Source organism: Centrocercus urophasianus, unplaced genomic scaffold (assembly GCF_019232065.1).
Source record: "Centrocercus urophasianus isolate 14NV4802_14NV808 unplaced genomic scaffold, USGS_Curo_1.0 seq_17, whole genome shotgun sequence".
NCBI classification, from domain to species: Eukaryota; Metazoa; Chordata; class Aves; order Galliformes; family Phasianidae; genus Centrocercus; species Centrocercus urophasianus.
Window position 1 is genome coordinate 34,382,262 of NW_024884722.1, and position 12,143 is coordinate 34,394,404.

At 41.8% G+C, this 12,143-nt stretch overlaps 2 protein-coding genes across 4 annotated transcripts in view; one reads left to right on the forward strand and one right to left on the reverse strand.

The window, feature by feature from the left end:
* Window positions 1-2,492, forward strand: part of PTEN (phosphatase and tensin homolog) — a 98,600-nt gene extending 96,108 nt beyond the window's left edge. The window contains exon 9 of the mRNA XM_042818446.1: window positions 2,019-2,492. Within this exon, the coding sequence (XP_042674380.1) occupies window positions 2,019-2,268 (250 nt within the window). The 3' untranslated portion in view covers window positions 2,269-2,492. The remainder of the gene's footprint in view (window positions 1-2,018) is intronic.
* A 939-nt stretch (window positions 2,493-3,431) lies between these two features.
* The window catches only part of RNLS (renalase, FAD dependent amine oxidase), a 65,975-nt gene continuing 57,263 nt past the window's right edge, over window positions 3,432-12,143 (reverse strand). For 2 of the 3 annotated variants that reach the window (XM_042818452.1, XM_042818450.1), the window contains 2 exons: window positions 8,001-8,176; window positions 3,432-3,760 (listed from right to left, as the gene is read on the reverse strand). In XM_042818452.1, the coding sequence (XP_042674386.1) occupies window positions 3,608-3,760; window positions 8,001-8,176 (329 nt within the window). In that variant the 3' untranslated portion in view covers window positions 3,432-3,607. Of the gene's footprint in view, window positions 3,761-8,000; window positions 8,198-12,143 lie in introns of all 3 variants that reach the window. The other variant, XM_042818451.1, reaches the window with a different exon arrangement.

Here is a 12,143-nt window from a genome sequence, read left to right on the forward strand (position 1 = left end):
TCTTCCCAGGTGGACAGGCCCTTTTTCCACATTTCATGGACCTTTTTCTTTCCTTTCAGTTTATCCATGACTTCTTTGTTCATCCACACAGGCCTCTTGCCGCTTTCCCTGATTTCTTACTCTTAGGGATGCACCAATCTTGAGCTTGGAAGAAGTGGTGTTCAAGCGCCAGCTCTCATGAGCCTCCTTACCTTCTAACACTCCAATCCATACGATACCTCCAAACAGGTCTTTGAAGAAGTCAAAGTTGATTCTCTTGAAGTCCAGGGTAGAAGCAATTCTACTTATTGCATTGTTTCTTCCACACAAAATCTTGAAATCCACCATCTCATCATCACTGCATCCCAACCTTCCCCCAGTCTTCACATCCCTGACAAGCCCTTCCTTGTTAGTAAAAGCAAGGTCAATTAGCACACCCCTCCTTTTTGGGTCCTCCACCACGTGTGTCAGAAAGTTATCTTCAGCATACTGCAGAAACCACCTGGGCCTTGCGTGCCAGGCCATGTTTCTTATCCAATAAATATCAGGATGGTTGTAAAGCTGAGAGTAAAGGGAGCTCTATAAACAGGTCTGTAATAGCACTTTTTGGAGATGAGCTTTGTGGCTCTGATGGGTTCAGTGAAGGGATGAAGAGCTCAGCCAAGGGATAGTCACTGGGTGCAAGTTAACACAACAGTGAGTTAAAATGCTTTGAACATCTATGGCCCCATCTTTCCTTCAAGAGGAAGACAATAATGTAGTCATTTGAGAGCTGAAATGCTTTAATTCAGCTGAAGTCTTTGGGCATTAGCTGCGGTTTGTGACATCCAGCAGAACATACACAACCATTGCCATGTCTGGGAACAGGGAGACATGGCTCATAATTGATGGATATGCCAGTTAACCAAAAATTCCCTCTATCTGAGCAAGGCTGAGGAAATCCACCAGACAAGTCTGCTGCCTGTATCTGTTAGGATGCAGTGGCCTCTTTGAAACATCACCACTCACGACCCACCACTCACTACCAACCTTGCATGGGAAACCTGGCCACGTTGTCTCCCTGTATATAGGAAATCAGACATTGCTACAGGGAGACCAAGCTGCCCCATGCTGGGGATTTCCTGCAGAGGAATGTGTCTGTGAGTACTTAACACTCCATCTTAAAAAAAAAAAAAATTGTTTAAATTGACTGAATCTGAAGAAACAATAAGAAAGAGGCATTTTGATAGACTGTCATGAAATTGGGAATGATGGGAGCACTTAGCATTTGAGACTCACCATGATTCAAGTTTGATCAGAATTCTGGCCTTAAAATCTCTGAATCTGTGATTACCAGGTATTCTGAGGTCTAACAATGACCAAAACTGTAGGATGGCTGAATGGCTAGGGTCAGAGGTAGCTTTGCCTTTCTGCCATTTGCAGTACTTAGGTCTGCTTCTGACGTCAGGCATCATTACTCTCTGAAGCATCCCTATTTGTGAGGCAGCTACAGAGACAATTTAGTGTTATGTCAAAGATGTCTCCTTTTCTGTTTTCTGCATGCCACATGCTTTTCAGGAAGGTTATACATTTGGCTTTTCAGTGGTTCAGTAGCATTCAGAATTGAAGAAGGGAAAGGAAGTGCAAATTTTAGTGTGCTTTAAGCGGCTTTGAAACAAGGGACAGAAAGAGCGAAGACTAAAAGAGCATATCCAAGCAGACAGGTAAACCTGCAAGCTGCCCCTTCACCCTTGCAAGGACACAACTGACTTTATTCCCACATCCTTCTCTGTGCACTAAGGCAGAGTTTGGATAGACAACAACTGGTTGGATAGAGTCCCATAAGCCATCAAATGGGTCTAGCAATGGTGCTCCCCACTGCCATGGTGGCAGCTTCTAAGGGTACTGACCACCCAGTGGGATACTGTTGTGTGTGGTTCAGCATCAAAGAATAAATGTTTCTCCTTTAAGAACCTATTCCTGGAGGACACCTGGATGGAAGCTGAAAAGCAAATATGAAAAATATAACTAGTTCCTCTGTTTTGCTTCTTTTCATCTAGGTTTTCCAACACTGCAATATCAAACTTTGCTTCAGCTTGGACTTCAGTTGCTTTTGAGCTAGACCAAACCAGTACTAAACTCCTTGACAAGTTTATTCCAGGGCCATGTGGAATGGCTACCTTTCTCCTTGGGAAAAAGGAATTCAAGTGTAGAAGACCTGCTCACATATGTGCTCACCACTCAGTGATGGAAACCTACACGTTCAGAGCTGATTGGAGCAGACACAGTAACATTGAGTTTTATACTTGATTACTTCAGAAAAGTAGAAAATAATCAATGAATCCAGCTGGTGCCATAAAATATATTTTGAAGATGTTTTAAAAAATAATTTAAGTCTTAACATTCTTGGTCACTTAAAATACTCCATTAGGAATAGCCAAAAGCAGCATTAAACTACTATGTTCAGTTGCCTGTGAATGCAGGATTTTTGTGAAATTAGAGGATTTAAGGAAGAGGCAGAATTGTAGTTCTTTAATGGATGCATGGTTAAAATTCTGCCTGTGGAAAGTAGTATTTTTTGTTTTTATTGCTGTAGTACATAGAAGTGCTAAACTTGTGACATTTGATTTAGGAGGGCAAGGTAAATTCAAACTTAGTATAAATGATTTTTTTGGTTAATTACTAAGCAATTTTAAAATGGATTTCCCAGAAACATTGTTTAGTAGAAGTACTTAGTAGTACTTGAACCTGACAGGTAGTATTTTCGACACAGTTACACTTGTTTTCTATTATTTTAGGAATTCAAATCATATTCCCTGTTGATTCAGGGAATGAACACATCTGTATTTATATACTTCCCTAGGCCTGCTGCTGCATTTCTACACTTGTTCTGCCAAAGAAAAGTATAGAGCTGACTAGAACTCATCCTGCTTTCAAACAAACTGTTTACTTTAAATCAGTTTTTATAGCAGTGGTGATTTAACTGCAAATGGGAAATGTCAGCATAGTTTTCTTATTAACACTCTATCATGGAATATGCTTCAATTATTTCCCCTCCTTCTCTGCATTTGCCAGAGAAAGCAGCTAAGCCACCTGCTGCTTTTACCGTGACTGCTCCATTGCCTGGGAGGAGGAAAAAGCTGCTCCTGATGTGGTGGCCTGTGCCAGCACACAGACACAAGGCACTGGTCACTCTAACATGGCCAATAGTCTATTTTGGGGGCACATCATTTCCTGCAGCAGCATCAATCTCTTGTCATGAGCTCTTCCACCAGCCGCAACCAGGGCTTCAGAAAGCTGCAGGGTAAGAAAGCAGGGTGGCAGAGATCCAGAATGCCTCCTTTGCGTTTTGTCCACATCAGGAGACATGGTTAGACTTACAGCAAGCCATCCAACGTGGAAAGCACAGCTGCTAGAACTCAGTGGCTTTGACTAGAGATATCAAGCAAAGTAACCACTCATCACAGACCCTGGAAAATTCATTTAAATTCCATTTCAGTAATTATTACAGAACACCACTAGATCTTCCTTTATTACTTTATTTTTTGCAAGATAGAAGCCAGTGGCTTTCATACTAAACTAAAATTCAATCCATCATAAAAAAAATTAATCATAAATCTAGACTATGTTTAGCAGTGAACAGCAACAGTTATAAATTAGACCTCACAGTCTCTGCAAGACTCATGGCAGACTCTATGCAGCCATCAAAGTTGGAACAAGTAAATCCATCGCCCCCACAAATCAGGAGAGGTTGAGTATGAAGAATCATTTGTCCTGAACAATTGGGCACTGCTTTTGTAACCTGAAAAAGAAAAGAAACAGGGAGATACAAAAGAAAGTATATTATTTACCTGGATTCAATGTCAGAAAGATCAGTACTACCTAGAAAAATGTCTTCATATGAAATGCTCTTTCCATCCCAGATTTTAGATTCTAATATTAACCATCAAATAGTACAATATTTATCTTGAGGAGTTAAGTAATTAGAATAATGCTCTCCTGCATATGGAAGGCAGAAATTTTACTGCCCTGTCCAGTCTTATTCTCAGTCTGTTTCAGCAGAAATAAAGCCTGATCCTGGATAGTTCATGATGGACAGTTCAACCCAAAAGCCTTCACATGAAAATGGTTTCTTTTGTTTCAAAATCTTCCCATCACAAAATGTGTAAAAAATTAGGAGTTCAGGAGGTAAACACTCTGAAATGGGACATGACAAAACATCAAACAGTAAAGAAGTTCATGGCTTGAACACACAGAAATCAATACAGAAACTTTGAAGGATTCAACTACTGTGCTCCATAGTTGTTGGCTTTATTTGCTTCCTTCATCATCTGAGACTACAGCTGAGGCAAAGCATTTAAATGTTAATAGAGCAAAGACATTTAATCCAAATAAACCAAGTCCTCTGCCCTCTGACTCACAAAGAGAGCAGGCACGGGAACTGTGCACCAACACCACTATGCTGGAAATCTGGCCAAGCACGTGTGCTAGATCTCATGGTCTTACAAGATCTAAACATAGATTAGAAAAGCCATTGGCTTTTTATGTTATCCTGTCTATTCTCTTAAATTAGGATCACTGTGATGCCACACTGACTTAATGGACAGAAGTTGAGCAGCACAGCCCCAGAGGAACCAAAAGATTCACATGGACCAGCTCTGCGCCTCTTTTCCTTGTATATGTCCCCTCTGTTGGCTTCTCTGAGAGCCAGAGAGTGGGATAGCATGGCAGGAGAAGGAAAACACTGACTGTCCACATTGTACCAAGCCAGTACATTCCAGAGTAGCACTGGTGTATGTCAGAACAGAGATAAGGTAGCAGGAGCAGCAATGGTAAGCATGATGGCAAAGAAGGTCCACGTAAAATGAAAAAGAGAAGAGTGAGACAATGCAGCACAGATTGATGATGTAGTTATGAGAGAAGAAACACTGGAAGAGATGTTCTGGTAAAAGGAATGACGAAATATGACCCAAGGATGAAATGCTGAAATAGAAGAAAAAACATCAAGAGTGACAAAGAGAGAGGAAAAAAAGCAGCACAACGATGGAGCATAAACAGAGATCAAACCACAGAGATTATAAGGCATGATATGGAGAATGTAATTTTCTTTCCATATTCCCTTGATTTTCTGCCTTGCTTTTGGTCCAAAGATACGTTTTGGGTTCCTGTGCAGTAAACTGTTACTGAGCTCTATTGTGGCAGTGTCAGCTCCAGTGAACAAGATCAAGACCCAAGGCAACTTGCCGAGTCCAGGGGATTCTTCCAGTGACTCAGATGTAGCTCACCGTTGGCAAGAAGAAGGCCCACGGTTATAGAGCAGCCACAGAAATCAATGCACTACCAAAAATAATCCTCACTACAAAAGCAGTAAGCATGCACACATATATATATATGTAGAGGCAAAAAGTGAGACGCAATGCACAGGTGTATGTAGTGAAGTCTAACAAAAAAAATCCCAGTCATATGCATTTAGAACAGGTATTGTCCAAAATTACTTTCAGCTACATAGCCCAGCCTGCCGGATCTCCAACCTTGGAAGACTTAGTGACTTTTACAAGGGTGGATAGTGATAGGACAAGGGGGAATGGTTTTAAACTGAGATAGGGGAGGTTTAGGTTGGATATTAGGAAGAAGTTTTCACACAGAGAGGGGTGATGCACTCTTCACAGGTTGCCCAAGGAGGTTGTGGATGCCCCATCCCTGGAAGCATTCAAGGCCAGGCTGGATGTGGCTCTGGGCAGCCTGGTCTGCTGGTTGGTGACCCTGCACATAGCAGGGGGTTGGAACGAGATAGTCATTGTGTTCCTTTTCAATTCAGGCCATTCTATGATTCCATGAAGACTTTAATACTCAGCAGGAAAAACCCATGGTGGAATTGATCTAGAATTGGCAATGGTTATGCTTTAAGCAAAAGGCTGAACTAGAGACCTGAAGAAGTCTTTCTGTGGTCCAATTTCTATGATTCTATGTTTTGCCAAAATCCCTTGCACATGTAAAGTGCCTCTGTACAAGGGATGGTTTGGGATGCTCGTGGCTCTGAACGCTAATAGTGTCTTATCATAATTAAAGCAGGGGATCCAGAATTGCATCTGCACTGATCAGTAGTGTAAGTAGAAGTTTGGAAGTCCTAATCCCTCATCTGCCATGGATAATTGTAATGTCTGCATTTTAATCCCAGGATTGTGTTTGGCCATGTGAAGGACACTACAGACGGATTTAATTAACAAGCAGGATAAATCCTGTCTAAAAGAGTCAGGGGAAAGATGCACCAATCTTATCAGTTTCCCTTGCTTCAAAGACAACAGGTTATTATAAATGAAAGTAAAGACAGCTTTATGATAAAGGGGGAACTCTGTTCCAGATATTTAATTCCGGTAGTGATTATTTTACAGGGTGCACACCTGGCAATAGAGATCTCTTACTGAGGTAACTGATCTGACCTATGCTAACTTATTCGCAATTACATATTTACATTCACCCACTGAATTAAAGATTAGTGATAATTCTTCCTGTGACACAGACATAAAACTCAAGCAACCACTGGAACTGGTGATTTTAGTTGGTAGCAGCAGATTAGGTAGCACGCAAGAGAGGCAGAAGATAGTGGGAAGAGCTGTAAGTTGTACAGTGGCATGGTGTTCGAGAAAAGTTCAATGTCATGAACATCAGCATTATCTTCTGAACAAACATTGTTCCTGCAATCTGGTGGAAATGTGGCTGAACATAGTGTTAAAGTTATTGCAGCTAAGAGAAAAAAGAATCCCAGGGGCAGAATTGCATAGTTCAGCTGCATGCTGTTTCTCTTCACGGTAAGTGTGGATGAAGTGACAGATTTCTGGTAGCAACTGTTTTACCAGCATAGCCTCATCTAATTTTGTTTAGAAATACTTCTTACTTTGTTTTGGGAGCCCTTTCCAGACTTGATCAACCAAGCACTTGACCAAAATCTCCGTAACACCTCCAGCGTTTGTGCTCACATGCAGTTTGAAGGAAAAAGGTAATGCAGAAGAAAAGAAGACAGAATCAGAAAAGGGTGAATTAACAATGGCAACTGTACAGACATGCCATAACTAACAAAAAAAACCCCTGAACCAATGAACAGGAACACACAGAACACATGATATGAAGCATCTAACACATAAATGCATATGTTAATGCCATTTTCATATGACAACAAACACTGTGCACTGGAAAGTGACTTGCAGACTACCAATAACTAATTCACAGAAAAATAAACTTTGTCCTAATGAGACCAGATTCTCGCCGCTGGATGCTAATCAAGGGGTACAAGCAGACTTCACAGACATCATCCACAGTAACTTTTCCAGACTTCATAAAAGGAGAAATTTTTAGGGGACTGCCTTAAGTAAATATTTTGCATTGACTTCCACATTCAGTTTCACCAATGTAATTTAAGAGGCTTTGGGTAAACACGTAGATATACACCAATCCTTGAGGAAATTGCCAACAATTTCCTTGGATTTTTAAGAGACGTCTGTAAAATATACACATTTTACTACTCTTAGGTAGTTTACATTAAAATACTTTTTGCATAACATACTGTTAAATTGAAGCAGGCCAAATCAAATAGTAACAATTAGTATATCCAAACACAAGAACTCTCACTATTCTGTGGTAGGGTAGGAGTTTTGCTAATAAAGCCACATGCTTTCAGAGGCAGAAGAGACAGAGTTAGTCATATTTTTAAATACGAAAAAAATCTCAGCAAAGTATGTGGGATTTACTTCCTTCCTGTGCACTGCTCCTATTCCTTCTTATGAGGATTGTTGCATAACTTAACACTAAGCCAGGTCTACTACATGAAAACATGACTAGAAGTGATCTGGCTATAGCTAGCCAGCCATGAACACTGCTCGTGGCCACTTGGAGGAGGGCATTATGGGTATTGCATGGATATCTCTTCCTTCTCCTGGCTCTGAGGATGAACACCACCGGGCTGCATGATGTCCTTTTTCTCAGGATACCCACTGTGCCTGTTCCACAACAACACTCTCCCAGCTGCTTGATCAACCATGGGTTACCTGTGAGTATCTCCACTTGTGACACTTTACACTAGCTGCTTTGGGCAGGGAGGGCACAAGATTCTCCAGGTGGCTGAGAATTAGCTGCTGCACCTCTGCAGGATGTGAATCCAGATGCTCTTTTCCAAACGCCACCGTTGTATGAACTACAACAGAGGGTCCAATTTCAGGTGACTCTGAAATGAAGAAGAGAGATGCTTCTAAAAGATTACTCATTACTCATTACTCAGGGAATTTGCATTCCCTCAATACTGCCCATTGTGTCTCTCTCTAGCCTAGAATTAAATATGTATCTGCAGCACCACCCTGTTCCTCCAGTGGGAGAAACACAAGAAACAATACAAGTTATTTACAAGAAGTGTAGTAGAGAAATCAATACTTTTTTCAATATTTGTAATGGCTTTCCCATTGCAATACCTCTACTTTTCTCCTAGAAGAACCCCAAGGCAAAGGACAAAAGAAGGAATAGTGTTTGCAGAGTTTGCAGTGAAAAACATCTGCTTACTCTATAATTGATTGCATATTAGCCATGCAATACTACCTACATAATTGACACTAGAATAAAACCAATACTTTACTTTTGTGCAGGAGAAGGGAAACAGAAGCCAGGGCAGGTTGGCTTGATAAATCATTATCTTGATCTACACAAGTGAACTCAACTTGAGTTTTGCTATTCTAGTGACTTCCAGGACATCAACATGGGGTTGTCTACATACAGGTTTTGAAGAGTGTTAAGCTTCATGCAATCTGTGTGTAGCGAAAATGCTCAGTCACAGCCCGAAGCAGTGATTGAGCATCTGGTGGGAAGGCAGGGCCAACCCAGGGGAGCTCAGGTACATGCAATGGACCTGAGTCACTGGAAGGGATGGAGTGAGGATCCACACCAAGACCTCATTGAAGGGTTGGCAGTGGATACAAAGGTATCTCTCTGGAGATCCCTTCCTACTTGCAGACCTCTCAGAGGTAAGCAGCTTACATCCTTTATTTCTGTGCCCACGGCTGTTGCATTTGAGCAAATGTTTGCTGCAGCCTAAGACATTGCTACTCCCTCCCTTAGAAGCAAAGTCTTTTCAGGCTAAACCTCTGTTTGAACTATCAAATTCCTAGAAAAATATTTCATTTGCAGAAAATGAGCATTTTCTGACCAGATAATCCATGCAGAAAGAGGGAATTGAATGCTTTCCAACCATAGAAACCAACCTGATAGAAATCTTTACATCTTCATTGTCACTGAGGATACATAAGGCTCCTCCTTTGAGAAGCCAACATATTCCACCTTTCAGAAGCAACCTAAACTTCATTTCCTGATAAACTTTCTGCTTATTTGCTGATCTCTTCAGATTACACAACTAAGACACATCAGGGCCTAGTCCACGCACTCACAGAAAACATGAAATGATGGTTTTCACTTCAACTTGGATGATCCTTACACTCAGTCTCTTTCTTAAGTGGCTCAGTCAACTTCTACTAAATGTGGGTGGAAAAAAAGTGCATGATCTACAACCAGCGTGGATATCGGATGGAGGTAAGGCAGATCTGGTGTGAAGACAGTTGAGTGAAACAAGACCTAGAAGCAGAGACTCAACCAAAGAGGCCATCTTCTTCCCCGGTGAACTGGCTGCCTGAGGGTAACCTTCAGTCTCACCTTCCTGAGATTTCCCATCCCTCCACTGGTTTCACGAACTAGCACAGGCCGTTACCTCTGTTCACATCAGGTTTTCCAAATGTCTGCAAAATTCATGGGAACGCCACTCAGTCTGTCCTTCCCACTTTGAGGTGGAAAACAGGTATTCCAAGCCTGTTGTCTGTATGTATTGCCAGGGATAGATAACAAAGTAGGGAAGCGGATTTTTTTTTTCATACGTGTGATCTGGCAAATTCTTCCACATAAACTTGGTAAAAAGGCTCATTAACAACTAAGCATTTTATTACCATAAATACTCATTGCTTGCTGTGACTTGCTGTAGCCAATGATTCTTGGACAGGGCCTGCTTCTTCCAGATCTCACATCTCTTCCATAGCATGTACAAAGCAAGTTTCAGAAGAACAGGCAGTTCAAGTCTTTAATTCCTCCTTAGAGCTACTCATAGCTTGGAGAGCTTCCAGAGACCACTGAGTCACAGCCTTCCAGTACTGAAATACGCAGACTGCAGGGATCAAATTTAGCTTCAAGTCTTTTTTTTTTTTCCTACAAAAATATTGGCTAACGGAGGAGTTTAAAATAGATTTTTCCCTGAAAGCAATGGGGGTATCTCAGCCTCAGTGCTTTAAAGCTCTTGCACCAGGTATGAATGACTGCAAGTTCAGCTGCAGCAAGAGCAAGCCTGGTATTTTCTTCCCAGTGTGTTTAGATCAGGCTGTAATGGTTAGTTTAAAAACTAAAAACTTGGCAGGGCTTCTCATGAGATTTTCATTTCCTTTATTTGTGGTGAGATGTGAACACTCTATGGCCGTGATGGTAGATGACAAAGCATCATGGGAGATGCAGCAAGCCAGGGAATGCTCGGCAAAGTGTGGGTAATGATGTGAAGGCAAATGGAGGCAGCAAAAAGCTTTCATCTGCTCCCAGTTCTCCCTCCTCTCATCCCAGCTGCACAGCAATTAATCCAATCAGTTGATGTGGTGGAAGGGGTAGATCAGAGCTCAGATGAGACAGCAGAGTTGGCTGCAGCTTTTATAAATACATCATTAGCCAGCAGCCATTCTGCCAGTGTTGGCAGAGTACCCCCTCCAATCCACAGTCACTGAGGGATCCCATGGAAACTTGGGAGCAGCATGCTTCTGCCTGGTGTTTTAGTCCTTCCAGCCCATGCTACACCAAAGCTGCACTGATGTCATGCCTCCCCCGGAGTGCTGGCATCCGGACTTGTGCCCTATGTTCAACCTCTCCTTGGTGGCATATAGAAGATGCAGGCCTAAAAATGTAGGTTTTCTTTGTTTCAGTGTTTTCTTCATTTTAGAGTGAATTTCTTTTTCATCAAACAGAATCAACATCAGCACATGAAAAGCGAAGAACATGAGGATTTTCAAGACTCAGTGTGCATCCATGTAAACAGAAAGGAACTGTGTGATCTTTGGCATATTTTCCCCATCCAGCCCCACATCCTGCCTGTGGCAGTGGTGTTGTCACAGCAGTGGCTACATGCCCGCTTTGGGGACCTCGAAGATGCTGGAGTTGCTATTTCATGAGGATGAGTAGATGGGCAGAGCCAGGCTTTGATGTGAGATCCAGATTTAACAAAACCTTCCTCCCAGAGACATCTTTGCCACCACCATGTCTTGGCCACAATCACTAACTACCTGAGTTATTCTGAGCAGCCTGAAGGGCTGAAAGGAGCGGTAGGAAGGATGTGAACAATTTGTTTCTTTTTTTCAAAGTAGGAAGTTCCACCATTCCCTCCCAGACAAGTTAAAAATATTAGGGTCTCTACACCCAAGAAACAAGTGATAGGACAAGAGCAAATTGTCTCAAGTAGTGCCAGGGAAGGCTAAAGTTGGATATCAGGAAAAATTTCTTCTCTACAAGGGTTGTGAAGTACTGGAACAGGCTTCTCAGGGAAGCAGTGAGGTCACCAACTCCACAGGTTTTTAAAAGACACGTAGATGTGGAGATTAGGGACGTGGTTTAGTGGTAGGCTTGGCAGTGCTGGATTAACAGCCGGGCCTTAGAGGTCTTTTCTAACTGAAACAACTCTATGATTCTATGATCAAACTCCAGCTGCACTATCAGCCTGACTAGAACTTCTTAGTAAGTCTGAAACTAAATCCAAGGAAAGGGAAAAGGGGAAAAGAAAAGGGTTGAAAAATAGAAGCTAGGAATTAAAAAGTGAGGATCTAAGTGCATCTTCCATATCCTAAAGGGCTGAAGACAGAGCCAAACTATTTATAGAAGTTCAAAGTGAAAGGACTTGAGAGAACATACGCAGTATTAAGCCTGCTAGGATTATAATCGTCCAGAAAAAAGGACGGAGCTAATAAAAGTTACTCTGAAAAAGACCAGGAAAAACAGAGCCAGCACTTTGGCTTGTCACTCAGGAACATCTGGTGTCAGAAAGGTGGCTTCTACATTTGGATAACACATTTAATGCAGAATATAAGATGGAAAAGTACAGTGTCCTGGGTGAAGCAAAGTTGCTAGGGCTA